We start from the raw sequence: 18,895 nt of genomic DNA, 5'->3' as shown, positions 1-18,895 counted from the left end.
TGGACATAAAGATGGGAATAACAGGCACGGGGAGCTACTAGAGGGAGGAGTAAAGGAAGAGGGCAAGAACTGAAAAACTATGTACTGAGTGCTATTCTCACTACCTAGGTGATAGGTTAAATTGTACCACAAACCTCTGCATCACATAATATACTCTTGTAACAAGCTTGCATATGTACCCCTGAAACGCAAATAAAAATTGAAATGAAAAATAAAGAAACCCAAGCCATACAAAATATTTGGTTAATTCTTATGGGAAGATGCAAGGAAACTAGTTAGATTTTGCTCATTCAGGACATGTGTTTTTAGATGAGTAGAGGTAGAAAAACTGACAGATCAGAAGAGAAGGATGAATAGAAGAAGATGTGGGGCTATGGAGAGAGAAAAGGAAAAAGAAAACCAGGCTGAAGTTTCAACCCACAGAACAATATTTTGTTATTTGTACTTTTTTCCCCAGGGGAGAATCTAGAGTTCAAGACTGGAAAGCCAATTTGCTGACTACAGGGCACTTTCCAGTAATGAAACTGGAAGTTCCCAGAAGCAACTTTGTAATCTGTGATCATATATTCCCACTCCCTGCAATAAGGAAATACCTGGTGTCTTTTAATTCTGAGTCCGAGTCACTTTCCAGTGCTCTACGAAGAGACAGAGGCTGTTAGCTATGGCTGGTGAGTCTGGGGTCCTTTTCTGACTAGCAGCTGGGGACTCAGGTCTTAGAAAAACCTTGATTTATTGCTGTGTGACAGGCAGAAATACCAAAAGGAAAATCAACAATAGTGTGCATACTGAATCTTTCTCTTATTGGTGGTATGTAGTTTGAATCATGAGACCCTGTGTTAGAGACACTGAAGAAGAGTATATGTTCTCTAGATGTTTTCAAGCCAGAAAAAAACTAATTCCTTTCCTCCAGCTTCTGTTAATCAAAGAGAGGGTAAGGGAAGACAGAGTAAGTTATTTGTGTGAGAAAACTCCAGAAATTTCTAAATGCGCTCTGAAATCTTCTCTGCTTCCTTTTGATTCCAAATTAATCCTCCAGACTAGGAACCTTCTCCCCATAATCAGATCTGAGAGCCTCTGTGTTCTTAACGTGTTGTCATCTCTTATCTCGAATTACGTTATTGGTCTGTTTAATGTGATTACATTTTCTCCATGTGTCTGTGTGGTTATGGTACTAACTATTATAATGTAATATTTCTTAGGTTGCTATCATAGACTTTTAACTGGCTTCCCACTCCCAAAAACTTAACCCTTCAGTCCATACTGTACACTAATTTCAGGCCAATTGGCTTACACACAGAAGCTGAAAAAGCCTATGAGTTGGAGTCTTGGGCTACTTAAGCAGATACTATTCCAGCAGTTCATGTTGCTTCTTTGGCTTCATTCTCCTCATTGGAAAAAGGAAGAAACTGGAATAGATCGGTGTTTTCTAAACCTTATAACATATATGAATAATCTGTAGTCACATTTAAAAATCAGATTACCACCGCCTTCCCAACCCTGAATAGCTCAATCTTTACAGTCTAGAGACATTTATTAACCTTTAAAGATCTGCCGACAATTCTTATGAAGCTAGCCTGGCATAGGTTCTTCTGCAGGTTAGCATTATTAGCACAGCTGGTGTCAGTTAAATCTCACCTCTCATATGCTAGGGATCTATTAATGTAATTTTCTTACTCAGCAGCATACATTGACTCCCTATTGCCTTTTTAAAAATATCTAAACTTTCAGATAGGTGTTTCTGTCTTTCAAAATATACTTATTCATTTTTCCAGTAATCACTCTGAGGCACGATTTTTAAGTTCATAAGAAAAAAAAAAAGCAAATATTGACTGTATTTTACTTCACTTGTACTTCCTTGCTGTTGAGTTTCTTTCTTCCTTTGATTCTCCCGTAGCTTAATTATCTCCAAGGTTTATGTCTCACCTCACAACATTTAAGTGAAACTCCTAAAATGCAGGAATTGCTCGCTTTTAAAATTTTTTTTGTGTATTTGATGATATTAAAAAGCAGTTGGCCAGGGAGGAGTAAGTCAAATTCATAGCCATGGCTACCTCTTGGACCGGGCAGGCTGACTTTACTGGTCATAGCCTGGAGTCAGGAGAATCATTAAATAATAGATAGGAGAAATTGAAGGGTGCTAATCAAAAACAAGCTAAGTGGGTCAATAATTATAAATAACCATATGTAGTTGGTCTTTGTTAACTAAAACTAGTGAAAAACAGTACCCTATGTAAAATGTGTAAGAACATCACATCACTTTGCCCAGGACCAAAACTGCTCTCGATGAATTTGGCCTCTAAATTATTCCATTTGTTTTTATTATCACTGCAACTTCAATTCAGTGCTTATTAAAATAACAAAAAATAATCAATAAAAACTGTTTTTTAAAAAAATCCTGTGTGATAGGTATCTCATGCACTTTCTCTGACTGAATGTTTAAAAAAGTCAGTTAAGTCTGTGCTATTATTGCCATTTTATAGTTGAGGAAGATGTCTAGAAAAGGACTATGAAATTTTCTTTTGGTCTAATGTCTCTTGAGAAGAGTGACTCTAGGCTGGCCTGACTCTTAAACTCGACACTCTAACGTTCTGTCAATTTTCTGCAAACAAACATCTTCAGATGGGGGCCGTATCTCTGATCATGCCCACTTCAGTCCTGACTGCATACTTCAATACTTTCTAAAGCCCAGCTCTCCCAGCTTCCTGATTACTTTAGACACCCTAAAATATTTGTGTTTCTTCCCACACTGCTCTCTGTTAGGAGACCAGCCCTCACTTGTCCAAGGGGCAAATTCCTCCTAGTCTTTCAGGTCTCTGTGCCAAGCCCTCCCTTCTCTGGACAGCTATCTTCTACCTGAGACACAATGTGCTCATGCTTTTTTTTGAGCATCTGCTCATTATTTAAACTCTTATAATATTTTTCATTTTACTTATTTGCATATCTATCTTTCCACTTGACTGTAAGCTTGAACGTGTAAGAATATTTCCTCAAAATGGTACCCTCACCACTAGCAGAATATTTTTAACAAACTTTTGCTCACTAAATTTTCCAGAATGAATATGCGTTTCTTCTGCTTGAAACTTCCAGTGTGTGCTTATTGTCTATTAAATAAAATCAAACTTACTTACTTTTTATTAAATATTCTTCAAGAGTTGGGCCATACCTAAAATTTATTCATTTGTTTCTACGTTCACTCAACTAGTGATTCATTCGATAATTATTAGACTTCCCTTGAATGCCAGAAGTAGTGCAGGCCTAGCTTATGGTCACCTGCCCTCACAGAGCATAAAATCTAATGGTGGATGCTGAGAATTAGGCTGGAAATCACAATTAAAGGTAGAAAAGTATGCTACCCTAAAGAGAAACAAGGTGCCCTAGGGACATGTACCTCTGACATTGTCTCCCCTCAGAGAATCAGAGGATTGCCTGAAAAAAAAAAAAGTCATTTGGTCTTAGACTTGGAGAATAAACAGAAAGCATAGGAGAATAGGAAGCAAGGAGAAGGTAGGAGACTGGACCAGACATTAAAAGAGGGGCAGAATATTTTAATTGTAATGAGCAAGGTGGGGACAGTATCAGAAGATGAGGCTGAAGGAGAAGGCCTAGGTTAGAATAAGCTGAGAGGTTTCATGGCCAAATCTAGATATTGGAACACTCTTCATTGTGAATAATAGAATAGAAGGGACAAAAAGAAGGTTTAGAAGGTTCTTGGTGTGATTAAGAAAGAAAGGGTGTTGGCCTGAATAGAAGTAATGAACAATTAGAATTAAGAGTAGTGGTCAGATTCTGAAAATGTTTAGTAAATAAAATCAGTGCAGTGTGAACTGAGTTGGGGAATAAGACATAAAGAAGGCAGAAGAAGTTTAATATCATAACGTTTTGCTGCCTTCCTGCACTTGGAAGTTAGGTATTATTTTGTACTATATGGAGGAGAAAATGAAGGATGGAAATAGAAGAAAATTAGCAGTTCAATTTTAAAAGTTCAATTGAATGAGGTTGTGGGATAATTTTAAGTGATGTCTCATTGTTGGACATATGGGTTTCCATATGGGATCCACATCTGGGCTGATGAATAAATTTGAGTAATTTATTTATTATTTTAAACTTATAATTGATGCTATGAGAATTTATAGATTATGAAAAGAGGATCTCAAGTCAAACGTCTTGAATTGTTTTTTATGAAAATTATTTTATTTATTTAATTGGAAAATAAATATTTTATATACTTATGTACAAATGATGTTTGAAATATATATTGTAGAATCCCTAAAGAGCTAAATAACATATGCATTACCTCATATGCTTATCTTTTTTTGTGATCACAGCACTTAAAATTTACACTGTCAAACAATTTTCAAGAATACATCACTAACTATAGTCACTATGCAGTGCAATAGATTTCTTAAACTTATTTCTCCTATCTAATTGAAATGTTGTTTCCTTTGATCAACATCTCCCCAAACTTCCTGTCTTCTCCTAATCACCAGCATTCTACCTTCTGCTTTTATGAGTTTAACTTTTTTAGAGTCTACACATCAGTGAGATCATATAGTATTTGTTTTTTGGTGCCCATCTTGTCTTATTTTATTTAATATAATAATATCCATGTTCATCAATGTTGTCACAAATGACAGGATTTCTTTCGTTTCTCTAAAGCTGAATACGGTTGCATTACGATATTTTCTCCATCCATTCATCCATCTACAGATACTTAGGTTGATTTTATATTTTGCCTATTGTGAATAACGCTGCAATTACAATGGAAGTGTATATGTCTTTTCAACATACTTACTTAATGTTTAAAATACATACTAAATATTTGGATTGCTACATCATTTTTAACATTTTTACTTCATTTTAATTTTTAACTTTTTGAGGAGCTTCCTATTGTTTTTCATTATGACTGTACTAATTTATATTTTCACCAACAGTGTACTAGAGTTTCTTTTTCTCTACGTCATTTCCAACACTTGTTATCTTTTTTATATATATATAATATCGATTGTAATCATTCTAGCAGGTGTGAGGCAATATCTCATTGTGGTATTAATCTCCCTGATGATCAGAGATGTTGAGCATTTTGTATATACCTGCTGTCCATTTATGTATCTTCATTTGAAAAATGTCTATTTTGGTCCTTGGCTCATTTTGTAATATTTATTTTCTTCCTATTGAATTGTGTTTCTTATATATTTTGAATATTAATACTTATCAGATATATGGATTCAAATATTTACTCCTATTCTGTTGGTTGTCTCTTCACACTGTTGTTTCCTTGGCTTTGCAAAAGCTTTTTAGTGTGATGTAATCTCATATCTTAATTTTGCTTTCTTTTCCCATGTTTTTGGTGTTATATCCAAAAATCACTGTCTATACCAATGTCATTAAGCTTTCCCATGTTTTTGTGTAGTAATTTCATAGTTTCAATTATTAGGCTTATGTTTCTAATTCATTTTGAGTTGATTTTTGTATATGATGACAGATAAGGGCCCAATTTCACTCTTCTGCTCTTGGATATTTAATTTTCCCAACATCATTTATTGAAGAAAATGTCCTTAGCCTATTGTGTGTTCTTGAAACTTTGTCAAAAATAAATTTACTGTAAATAACTGGGTTTATTTCTGGCCTTTTTGTTCTATTCCATTGCTCTCTGTGTTTGTTTATATGCCAGTACTATGTTTGATTATTATAGCTTTGCACTGTGTTTTAAAGTCAGGTTGTGTGCTGCCTCCAGTTTTGTTCTTTACTCAAGAATGCTTTAGCTATTTGAATTTTTTCATAATTCCATATAAATTTTAAGGATGATTTTTCTATTTCTGTAAAAAATGCCATTGGAGGTTTAATAGGAATTGTATTGAATTCATAGATTTCTTGGGTAGTATAGACATAATAATATTTTCCAATTCATGAACACAGGGTATTTTTCCATTTTTGTGAATCTCATTCAGTTTCTTCTGGCAATGTTTTATAGTTATGAGTATATACGTCTTTAACTTTTTGGTTATATTTATTCCTTATTATTTCATGAAATTTTTTTATAGCCATTATAAATAAGGTTTTTATTATCCAATTTTTTAGTTTGTTGTTATTATAAAAATGATACTAATTTTTGCATGTTGTTTTTGTATCCTTCAAACTTACTGCATTTGTGTATTAGTTCTAACAGATTTTTGGTGGAGCATTTAGGGTTTTCTTAATATATGTAAGATCATGTCATTCATAAACAGGACACATTAACTTCTTCCTCTCCTATTTTGATGTCTTTAAATTCTTTCTGTTGTTTAATTCTTCTGGTTAGGATTTCTAGAATAGAAGTGGTGAAAATATGTACATTTGTCCTCTTTCTAATCTGTGAAGAAAAGTTTTTATCTTTTCACCACTGAGTATGATGCTAGCTGTGTGTTTGTCATATGTGGCATTTATTGTGTTGTAAACCTCTTTAGGTTAATTGCTTATCATATTTCTCTACATATTCATTCAGTCAATACTATATTAGTTTACTAAGCATGCCAATAAGTTAAACAGAACTTCAGAACTCAGACAGAGTAGACATTCCATAAACTAACCTGCATACTCTTTGCAAATCTTCACATTCTCTGTTCCGACACCTACCTAGCATTTAAAACCAACGTTTTTGTCTTGTCTTCTAAGAAGCCTCTGTAAACTCTCCTCCTGGAATTTTCTCATCTTTTCTGAATTCCTTAAGCATCTTATCTGTGTTCTCTTAAGAAGCTCTTCATCAACTGTCATGTAATGTAGTTTGATGACTTAAGAGTTGGGGCTCTGGATTCTGAAAACTTGTACTTCTGTTCCTACTCCGGAGTTACTATATACTTTGTTTTCTTTCCACAAGATTACACTCAATTTCTTAAGTAACTTATCTATATATGTTTCCTTTTCCATATAAAAGAGCTTAATATACATTTTGCTTGGGGTTTTTGTGAAATTTCAGTAAAGCACTTGACCTCATGGGAGTTCAACATATATTAACTATTATTACTGAAAGCCTGTCATGGTTAACTCTATGGAATGTGGTGTAAAAGTAGGATTTGAACCCTAATTCATGTGATTTAGGGCAACCTATTATTTAAATGATTTATAAAATTGATAAAATAATACATATTCTACTGGTTTATTGTGAGAGTCCAGTATACTACTATTTGTAAGGTACTTAGAAGAGAGATTTAGAAATAACAATGATAATTACTGATGTGATATAATAATAATAATGATAATTACTGATTTATTGTTTCAGTATAATAATGATAATTACTGATTTATTATGAGTCTAATAATAATGATAATTACTGATTTATGAAATCATTTTAATAATGATAATTACTGATACTATTAATAATTGTGATAATTACTCATATGATATAATGATAATGATGATTGTCATTGCTTTATATGAATTCATTTTCAATCACAAAAAATACATAGGAGATGTTACATTTATTATATGCTATTAGGTAACTTTTTCTCTTGTTTTGTAACTTCCGTATGTCTTTCTAATAATGGTTGGTTCATTATTGACATATGAACTCAAGATAACCTGGAAAATGAGTCTGGTGTTTCTGGGCCAAAATTTTGTTCAACGTCCTGACATGTTTTCTTTAGAAAATGTATTTTGTGTGAAAGCTATCCTTATATCTACATGAACTAGATAACAATCTTCATAGAGTTAACTGAGAAGAGAGGAGATATCTGGCTTTTCCACATACAATCTGCTTAAATCATATCTCTTGTATTGAAATAAATGATTTATTACTTTGATATATATACGTATATATCATACATATATAAGTGTGTGTGTGTGTGTGTGTGTGTGTGTATATATATATATATATATATATATATATATATATATATATTTCCTGGTAAAAATTTGAATTATGCCAAGGAGTAATACACTAACTCAGTGTCATATTAATCTGCCATAATATTTGTTAAATATTTTCAACTCTAAATTTTGGTTTGAAAAAAGACGCTAAAGAATTAGGTATCTAGATGCATTTACCCGCTGAATGATTAAGTTGGATGTTTACTTATGTATTCAGCAAGCAGATTAAGTACTTTTAAGCATTTTGAGTAGAAAATTCTTAATTAGCACTATTGGGTATAGCTTGTGTGTTAAAAAATGCAAATTCAAAGATATAGTTATTTCACCAAGGAAGCTAAATACAGAGAAAAGGAAAGATCCTACAGTCTAGTAGGAATAATATACAATCTAGACAAGAGAATGGACTGTCCTGGATGCACACATTTCAGGTAGATCATCATGAGCTTTGAGCAAGAGAAAGAGAAATCTGAATACAGTGGATGATCAGGAAATTAGCCTTAGGCCCAACACCGCAGAAAGGAAAAAGACAAGCTATAAAAACCAAACTTAAATGGCAATGAATTGTTAAACACAGGCTGGTAGGAATTTGATGGGCCAGAGAATGCTACAGGTACAAAGAAATAGTGAGTATTTGTTGAAGACATGGTAAGACAGAAGGTATTTTCAAGGGTGTTTCACATACAGAGTTTTGTCTAAAGCAAGGGCAAAACTCTTTAAGCTATGCCCATATTTGAAGGAGTCTTTATATTCTTGACAGAAGACAGCTGCAAAAAAAAACGCCATAAGAATTTAGAAGCTCTGTTGAAATATGTCCTTTGGAGTACATCAGGTAACTTGGTGAAAAAAAGATTTCCCGAATTGAAGGAAGAGGAAAAGAAAAAACATCGTGATGCCAAAATTGAAGACAGGCCTCTCGTCGTGACAAACCACATGCTAAAGAACAACGCGGCTGGACAAACATCTGTGCAGACCCTACCTACTATGAATCAAAAGTCGACCAGTGTAAAAAGTAAGACTGGATATTTTACAATGGATATCTCCAATGTTTTAGAATTTATTCAATTCTATGACCCATGCAGTGACTTCTGTGATCCCCCTATACTTCCTTTATGAAACTATCATTTTCACTAAACCTATAATTTTTCTTTCAGGGACTACCTTGTCTTTTGTGGGGTGGGATCCAGTTTCCAATTGGCTAGAAGGCTGAGTCCTTGGGTTCAGACTGTGCATGGAAATAATTAATAGTAGAGGATTGTAGTAAGACATACTCAAACCTAAACCTAGATTGTGTCATTAATAATCTATGTGGCTTCCTGCATGTATCTTAACTTCTCTTGCTCCCGAATCATCAGTCTTACTACCTATGAAATGAGGACAATTTCAGTACTTTCTCACAAGACTGTGGAAGGTTAGAAACATTGTGCTGGTAGGCATCAACATGCCAGCAACTCCCAAGATGTTAGCTGTCATCCAGAACTCTCCTCTGAGCTCCAGACTCATTTAGCTCTAGATGCATTTTCAACAATTCTGCTCCAGTGTTTCATTGGCTTTATTAAACTAATTTTTACCTAAGAATTAAACACTTTTTCTTCTAAACAAATTTTTTCCAACTTTAACCCCTTTCCATTTTAGTAAAAGAAACTAATATATATCAAATTTCTCCCACCAGAATGCAACTGGTTGCTTTACCAATGACTGGCAGTAATTAGTAGAGGGACAGGCACAACAATTTATCACTGATATCTGTATTTTCCAATAAAATTTCAAATTAAGCTAAGGTGTAGTGATTAACCTGATGTCACATAAATTCACCATGCTAGATTGGTTGTCATATTATTTTCAATTTCAAATTTTGATTGAGGAAAAGATGCTAAAAAATTAGGACTGTAGATGTAGTCATCCATTTGTTCATTAAGTCATGTATTCAGCAAGCATGCTAAGTACTTTTAAGCGTTTTGAGCACAAAGATGTTAATGAGCACAAAGATGTGGGTGTAGGATGTGTGCTAAAAATACAAATTAAAAGGTATAGTGTTTTCCCCAAGGAAACTAAATACAACAAAGAGGTAAGATTGTATAGTTTAGTAGTATTTACAGTCTAGACAAGAGCATGGAGTGTCCTGGGAGTGTGCCTTTCAGGTAAATCATCATCATCATGAACTGGGAACAAGAGAAAGAGAAATATGAAAACAGCAGGTGACCAGGAAGTTAGCATTATGCCCAATGCCACAGAAGGGAGAAGAAAAGCTATAAAAACAAAGTTAAGAGGAAATGAATTGCTAAGCACAGTCTGGTATGAATTTGATGAGTGAGAGAACTCTACAGGTGCAAAAATAAGGGTGTGTTATTCGTTGGGGACATGGTAAAATAGAATGTATTTTCAGAAGAGTTTCATATTACAGAGTTATGTCTTAGGTGAGGGCAGAACTCTTTAAGCTGTGCCCATAGTTAAAGGAGTCTTTCTCTTTCTGACAGAAGACAATCGCAAAAAAGAAACACTTAAGGTGTTGGAATACCTGGGCAAAGATATGCTTCATGGTGTTTTTAATTATTTGGCAAAACACAATGTTCTGACATTGAAGGAAGAGGAAAAGAAAAAATATTACGATGCCAAAATTGAAGACAAGGCCCTGATCTTGGTAGACTCTATGCGAAAGAATCGTGTGGCTCATCAAAGGTTTACGCAAACCCTTCTCAATATGGACCAAAGGATCACCAGTATAAAACGTAAGGCTGCATCTAACACAATAAATATGTTAAATTTTCCAGAATATATTCAACTCCAAGGCCCATGCAGTGTTGTCTGTGATCCTCCTACACTTTCATTTCTAAACTCTCATTTTCAGTAAACATGTCATCGCCCTGTTAGAGACCACCTTGTCTTTTATGGGATGGAAACAAATTTCCAATTAGCCAAAAATCTGTGTCCTTGTGTTTAGACTGTGCACAGAAATAGTTAATAGGGGAGATTTTTTAGTAGGAGATACTTAAACCTAAACTTAGATTCTGTCACAAAGTGAACTATGCAGCTTCAGGCAAGTTTCTTAACCTTCCATTCTCCCTAGTCATCAGTCTCACCACCTGTGAAATGTGGACAATTTCTGTACTTTCTCACTAGACTGTCTACAGCTAGAAACATTGTAATGCCAGGCACCACATGCCAACAACTTCCAAGATATTAGCTCTCATAACTCTCTCATCTGACCTCCAGACTCATTTAGCTCTAGTGGCATATTCAACAATTCTGCTCCAGTGTTTCACTGGCATCACAAAATGAATACAGCTAAAATTAAACGCTTTGTTTTCCAGAATAAACGTGCTCCACTTTTAACCCTTTTCCGCTTCAGTAAAACGAAGTAATATGCACCAAATTTCTGCTACCAGAATGTAACTGGTTTCTTCACCAATTAATAAGAGTAATTAATGGAGATCCTGGCACATAGCAGATACCTAATTAATGTGTGATGAATAAACAAATGAAGTATATGCATGCAATAAAGAGTACTTTCTTAATTATTATTTGGGCATCACAAATTAGAATTTTCCGGTGCTTACTCATTTCTGTGAGTTACAAAATTATGAACAGGGAACTACTATAAAATGTTAAATTTTATAACATTTCAAAACCTTTGACACAGATTGAATTATCAGAATTATTAGAGCCTAAATATTCTCAGATCAATGTTTCCCAGGGATGGACTCAATTTGCCATAGACTTTAAACTGAAATCTTCAGCCCTGAACTATTACAGTTTACCAATAATCATACATGATCATGAACACAAAGCAACATAAATTCTTCAAACGTCACTATACAAAATAAACTCCCCTTCTCTATGGGGAAAGTTTCCCCTCAACAGAAACCACATGCTAGTATAGTTGTCCAAGATTTTAGGCAAGGATGCATTCTTATTAGTATTTAAACTGGTCTTTTGCAAGTATTTTCCCTTTCCTCAAACCTGGAATGGCAGGGGGAAAAACATTCGTTTTAAAAAATCAGAGATAGTGGATATTAGCCCTTTGTCAGATGAGTAGGTTGCAAAAATTTTCTCCCATTCTGTAGGTTGCCTGTTCACTCTGATGGTAGTTTCTTTTGCTGTGCAAAAGCTCTTTAGTTTAATTAGATCCCATTTGTCAATTTTTGCTTTTGCTGCCGTTGCTTTTGGTGTTTTAGACATGAAGTCCTTGCCCATGCCTATGTCCTGAATGGTACTACCTAGATTTTCTTCTAGGGTTTTTATGGTATTAGGTCTAACATTTAAGTCTCTAATCCATCTTGAATTAATCTTCGTATAAGGGGTAAGGAAAGGATCCAGTTTCAGCTTTCTACTTATGGCTAGCCAATTTTCCCAGCACCATTTATTAAATAGGGAATCCTTTCCCCATTTCTTGTTTCTCTCAGGTTTGTCAAAGATCAGATGGCTGTAGATGTGCGGTATTATTTCTGAGGACTCTGTTCTGTTCCATTGGTCTATAGCTCTGTTTTGCTACCAGTACCATGCTGTTTTGGTTACTGTAGCCTTGTAGTATAGTTTGAAGTCAGGTAGCGTGACGCCTCCAGCTTTGTCCTTTTGACTTAGGATTGTCTTGGCAATGCGGGCTCTTTTTTGGTTCCATATGAACTTTAAAGCAGTTTTTTCCAATTCTGTGAAGAAAGTCATTGGTAGCTTAATGGGGATGGCATTGAATCTATAAATAACCTTGGGGAGTATGGCCATTTTCACGATATTGATTCTTCCTATCCATGAGCATGGTATGTTCTTCCATTTGTTTGTGTCCTCTTTTATTTCACTGAGCAGTGGTTTGTAGTTCTCCTTGAAGAGGTCCTTTACATCCCTTGTAAGCTGGATTCCTAGGTATTTTATTCTCTTTGAAGCAATTGTGAATGGAAGTTCATTCCTGATTTGGCTCTCTGGATAGATAACCAAGTAGTGAGATTGCTGGATCAAATGATAGTTCTGTTTTTAGCTCTTTGAGAAATCTCCACACTGTTTGCCACGGAGGTTGTACTAATTTATATTCCCACCAATGGCATATGAGGGTTCCTCTTTCTCCACATCCTTGCCAGCATCTGTTATTGCATGTCTTTTTGTATAAGCCATTTTAACTGAGGTGAGATAATATTACACTGTTGTTTTAATTTTTGTTTCTCTGCTGACTAATGGTGTTGAATATATTTTTTTATGTTTGTTAGACACTTGTATGTATGCTTTGAAAAATGTCTGTTCAGGTCCTTTGCCCACTTTTTGATAGAGTCTTTGTTTTTCTTGTTGAGTTGTTTTAGTTTCTTGTAGATTCTGGATTATTAGTCCATTGTTGAATACATAGTTTGCAAGCAAAAAAAAAAAAATCAGAGATAATGCAGCAAAAAGGAATCATATTTGTAGCAATAAGGGCTTCAAAATGATTTTAGCAATCCCAGATATCATATATGATGAGCACTAAACTATAAACTGAAATAGCCTATCTGATCAGCAGAGGCTGTGGCGGGAAGGAGGCAGCTGCAAATCCCTGCAGCAGGGGTCCAGTGGCTCCCTGCACTCTTGTCTGCATTTGGATTCTCCAGAAAGATCGATCCCAGAGCACTTTGAGTACACTAGCCCAGCATACCAGGAAGCTGGGTGTGCTGGGCTATTAGGAGAGGTACAGGCCTTGGACAGGTCTTTGGATATGGTTATAATTCTGAGGGTTTCCAGCAGAGCACTGGATTCTGGAGTGCAGGATAAGAAGAATCCTAGCTATTGGTGTGTTATTTAACCAACTGTTATATGTACACACACACACACACACACACATATAGTACACATAAATATACACACACACATATATATACACATACACACACTATATACCAATGGTGTGATTTAGTCAGAGAGATAACCATGTAAGTCCCTACGTACTGTGGGAAATTGCTTTTCTGATCCTGTACCACTCCACCACTCCCTTTCTTGTGTCAATGTAAAGAGATTCCTGAGCAGATTCCTGAGAGATTCCTGTTTCATTAGATAACAGATAAGACTCAAATTGAAATTTTTATCTAAACTCCTGATTTCCACATTACTTCTTGTTGCCCTCCCAGGCTAATAGAAACTCTCTTTGGAAGCAGATTGTACTATAATATTTACTATTTTGTAATAAAATAGTATTTTTATACTAATTCTACTACTGGATATAAGATAGAATTTCTGTCTAATTTCTAATTTTACTGGAAAACACCTGTTCTACACACAGACACATAAAAGTCATTAGGCGACGACTGTTAAGTTGGAAGTTCTCCAAGCCTTTAAACAGGAAAACATACCCTCAGACCAGGAATATCCCAGGACCCTGGATGTCTTCACATTGGCAGAATTTTCTGAAACGAGAAGAAAAAGCATCTGTCACTGTTGAATCTATGAAAAAGTAGATGCTTAGAAGGTTTGGTTTCCTTACACATTTATAACTTATTGTATTCCCAGAACTCAGGCTTTTATCATACACTTTACCAAGATATTTACTTTAAAATATTATTAAAAATGAACAGAAACAAATGATAGAAATATAAAAAAATACATGAAATATTACAAAACATTGCAAATTTTATACAGCATAATATCACTTTACTCATGATTCCTATGTCTTGGTTGCATCACTTAACCAAACATAAAAATATGCCCATCCATTCCTTTTATGAAAAGAAATCTTCTTATTAGATCTTAGTAAACTTTTCTTCTAGTTTGTATATGTAAATTCCTTTTTCTTTTCCAGAAGGAGGGCTTAATAATCTCCCATGTTTTCGCACAATATCGGTTAAAAGAGATCAATATTACATTTCACAAGGGGATAGATCAGAATTACTCAGAAGCAAACTTATCTAAAAGAGAAGTATTATTGCCTCACATTATAAAATATGAGTTGGACGGTGTTGGCTGCTCCAGCAGTTTAGAGACAAGATGTCCAGAGTTATGTCAGAATCTCATACAAATATTTGTCCCTTTGACCTTGGACACAGTACTATTGTCACTAGACAACATTTCTTCATAAATAGGTGATTTCACAATTTGTTGAAAGATAACTGAAGTCTATTTCTTCTAGAAAAATTAGTAATTAACATAAAGTTTGCTTAAAAAATACCAGGATGGGCCGGGCGCGGTGGCTCAAGCCTGTAATCCCAGCACTTTGGGAGGCCGAGACGGGCGGATCACAAGGTCAGGAGATCGAGACCATCCTGGCTAACACAGTGAAACCCCGTCTCTATTAAAAATACAAAAAAAACTAGCCGGGCGAGGTGGCGGGCTCCTGTAGTCCCAGCTACTCGGGAGGCTGAGGCAGGAGAATGGCGTAAACCCGAGAGGCGGAGCTTGCAGTGAGCTGAGATCCGGCCACTGCACTCCAGTCCGGGCGACAGAGCGAGACTTCGCCTCAAAAAAAAAAAAAAAAAAAAAAAAAAAAAAAAAAAAAAATACCAGGATGGTACAGAATTCAATATTCTGTTAAGTGTTTGCTGTATGCATATATCTGTACGTAGTGTGAACTAGGAGGGGACTATCACTCCAAAATGTGATGTTGTTCCATCCAGTTTTGTAGCCACCAGACAGATGTAGCTATTAAGTACTTAACTTGTGGCTAGTGACACATGTTGAAATAATAATATTTTGGATATATTATTTAAATAAATACATTATTAAAATTATTTTTACCTTTTGTAAATGTGATATTAGAAAATTTAATATTGCACATGGAACACACATTGTATTTCAAATAGATAGCACTCTGACAAGTATTAGCACACTCTTGCCCAGACACAGCAAAAAGTCCAAATAAATGAATGAGAACCCTAGGGTAAAACCACTGGAAAAATCAAACTGTTTTTCTGAATGTAGAAAAGCCAAATTTAACTCTAAATATCAAGAGTTTTTCTCCAGAATAATCAGAATCTATAACTGCATTTTTTTTCTTGGTGAGGTTGGGGGAGATCTGCTTTCTCTATCAGGGAATTCCCACAAAACATTTCCTTAAGCTGGAAATTAGGTACAGCTATAATCCCTACATACAAAGAAGTCTTTTTCCTAAGATTTCTCTCTCTCTCTCTCAAAGTTCTTAGGCGATAAATTGGGTCACAGGGGCAAAAACCATAATTTATATATATATATGTATATATATATATATATGTGTGTGTATTTATTTATTTATTATTATATTTTAAGTTCTAGGGTACATGTGCACAACCTGCAGGTTTTTTACATATGTATACATGTGCCATGTTGGTGCTGCACTCATTAACTCACCATTTACATTAGGCATATCTCCTAATGCTGTCCCTCCTCCCTCCCCCCACCCCATGACAGGCCCCAATGTGTGATGTTCCCCTTCCTGTGTCCAAGTGATCTCATTGTTCAATTCTCACCTATGAGTGAGAGCATGCGGTATTTGGATTTTTGTCCTTGTGATAGCTTACAGAGAATGAGGTTTCTAGCTGCATCCATGTCCCTACAAAGGACATGAACTCATCCTTTTTTATGACCGCACAGTATTCCATCGTGTATATGTGCCACAGTTTTTTTTAATCCAGTCTATCATTGATGGACATTTGGCTTGGTTACAAGTCTTTGCTATTGTGAATAGTGGCACAATAAACATATGTATGCATGTGTCTTTATAATAGCATGATTTATAATCCTTTGGGTATATACCCAGTAATGGGAAGGCAGGGTCAAATAGTATTTCTAGTTCTAGATCCTTGAGGAATCGCCACACTGTCTTTTGCAATGGTTGAACTAGTTTACAGTCCCACCAACAGTGTAAAAGTGTTCCTATTTCTCCACATCCTCTCCAGCACCTGTTGTTTCCTGACTTTTTAATGATTGCCATTCTAACTGGCATGAGATGGTATCTCATTGTGGTTTTGATCTGCATTTCTCTGATGGTCAGTGATGATGAGCATTTTTTCATGTGTCTGTTGGCTGCATAAATGTCATCTTTTGAGAAGTGTCTGTTCATATCCTTCGCCCACTTTTTGATGGGGTTGTTTTTTTCTTGTAAATTTGTTTGAGCTTTTTGTAGGTTCTGGATATTAACCCTTTATCAGATGAGTAGATTGCAAAAGTTCTCTCCCATTCTGTAGGTTGCCTGTTCACTCTGATGGTAGTTTCTTTTGCTGTGCAGAAGCTCTTTAGTTTAATTGGATCCCATTTGTCAATTTTGGCTTTTGTTGCCATTGTTTTTGGTGTTTTAGACATGAAGTCCTTGCGCATGCCTATGTCCTGAATGGTATTGCCTAGGTTTTCTTCTAGGGTTTCTATGGTTTTAGGTCTAACATTTAAGTCTCTAATCCATCTTGAATTAATTTTTGTATAAGGTGTAAGGAAGGGATCCAGTTTCAGCTTTCTACATGTGGCTAGCCAATTTTCCCAGCACCATTTATTAAATAGGGAATTCTTTCTCCATTTCTTGTTTTTATCAGGGTTGTCAAAGATCAGATGGCTATAGATGTGTGGTATTATTTCTGAGTGCTCTATTCTGTTCCACTGGTCTATATCTCTGTTTTGGTACCAGTACCATGCTGTTTTGGTTACTGTAGACTTGTAGTATAGTTTGAAGTCAGGTAGTGTGGTGCCTCCAGCTTTGTTCTTTTGGCTTAGGATTGTCTTGGCAATGCAGGCTCTTTTTTGGTTTCCATATGAACTTGAAAGTATTTTTTTTCCAATTCTGTGAAGAAAGTCATTGGTAGCTTAATGGGGATGGCATTGCATCTATAAATTACCTTGGGCAGTATGGCCATTTTCATGATATTGATTCTTTCTATCCATGAGCATGGAATGTTCTTCCATTTGTTTGTATCCTCTTTTATTTCATTGAGCAGTGGTTTGTAGTTCTCCTTGAAGAGGTCCTTCACATCCCTTGTAAGTTGGATTCCTAGGTGTTTTATTCTGTTTGAAGCTATTGTGAATGGGAGTTCACTCATGATTTGGCTCTCTGTCTGTTATTGGTGTATAAGAATGCTTATGATTTTTGCTGATTGATTTCGTATCCTGAGACTTTACTGAAGTTGCTTATCAGCTTAAGGAGATTTTGGGCTGAGACAATGGGGTTTTCTAAATATACGCTCATGTCAACTGCAAACAGGGACAATTTGAGTTCCTCATTTCCTAACTGGATACCCTTTATTTTTTTCTCCTGCCTGATTGCCCTAGCCAGAACTTCCAACACTATGTTGAATAGGAGTGGTAAGAGAGGGCATCCCTGTCTTGTGCCAGTTTTCAAAGGGAATGCTTCCAGTTTTTGCCCATTCAGTATGATATTGGCAGGGGGTTTGTAATAAATAGCTCTTATTATTTTGAGGTACGTTCCATCAATACCTAATTTATCGAGAGTTTTTAGTTTGAAGGGCTATTGAATTTTGTCGAAGGCTTTTTCTGCATCTATTGAGATAATCATGTGGTTTTTGTCTTTGGTTCTGTTTATATGCTGGATTATGTTTATTGATTTGTGTTTGTTGAACCAGCCTTGCATCCAAGGGATGAAGCCCACTTGATCATGGTGGATAAGCTTTTTGATGTGCTGCTGGATTCGGTTTGCCAGTATTTTACTGAGGATTTTTGCATCAATGTTCATCAGGGATACTGGTCTAAAATTCTTTTTTTTTGTTGTTGTGTCTCTGCCAGGCTTTGGTATCAGGATGATGCTGGGCTCATAAAATGAGTTAGGGAGGATTCCCTCTTTTTCTATTGATTGGAATAGTTTCAGAAGGAATGGTACCAACTCCTCCTTGTACTTCTGGTGGAATTCAGCTGTGCATCTGTCTGGTCCTGGCCTTTTTTTGGTTGGTAGGCTGTTAATTATTGCCTCAATTTCAGAGCCTGTCATTGGTCTATTAAGGGATTCACCTTCTTCCTGGTTTAGTCTTGGGAGAGTGTATGTGTCCAGGAATTTATCCATTTCTTCTAGATTTTCTAGCTTATTTGCGTAGAGGTGTTTATAGTATTCTCTGATGGTAGTTTATATTTCTGTGGGATAGGTGGTGATATCCCCTTTATCATTTTTTATTGCATCTATTTGATTCTTCTCTCTTTTCT

At 35.5% G+C, this 18,895-nt stretch overlaps 1 protein-coding gene across 2 annotated transcripts in view; it reads left to right on the top strand.

The window, feature by feature from the left end:
* Positions 1 to 477: 477 nt before the first annotated feature.
* Positions 478 to 18,895, top strand: part of CASP5 (caspase 5) — a 28,358-nt gene continuing 9,940 nt past the window's right edge. The window contains exons 1-3 of one of the 2 annotated variants that reach the window (XM_030917210.1): positions 478 to 668; positions 8,601 to 8,852; positions 10,318 to 10,569. In XM_030917210.1, the coding sequence (XP_030773070.1) occupies positions 662 to 668; positions 8,601 to 8,852; positions 10,318 to 10,569 (511 nt within the window). In that variant the 5' untranslated portion in view covers positions 478 to 661. The remainder of the gene's footprint in view (positions 669 to 8,600; positions 8,853 to 10,317; positions 10,570 to 18,895) is intronic. The other variant, XM_010367035.2, reaches the window with a different exon arrangement.

The sequence above is a fragment of the Rhinopithecus roxellana genome, chromosome 15, assembly GCF_007565055.1.
Source record: "Rhinopithecus roxellana isolate Shanxi Qingling chromosome 15, ASM756505v1, whole genome shotgun sequence".
NCBI lineage: Eukaryota > Metazoa > Chordata > Mammalia > Primates > Cercopithecidae > Rhinopithecus > Rhinopithecus roxellana.
The sequence above is the reverse complement of the archived record's forward strand: the minus strand, read 5'-3'. Positions and strand labels throughout refer to the sequence as shown.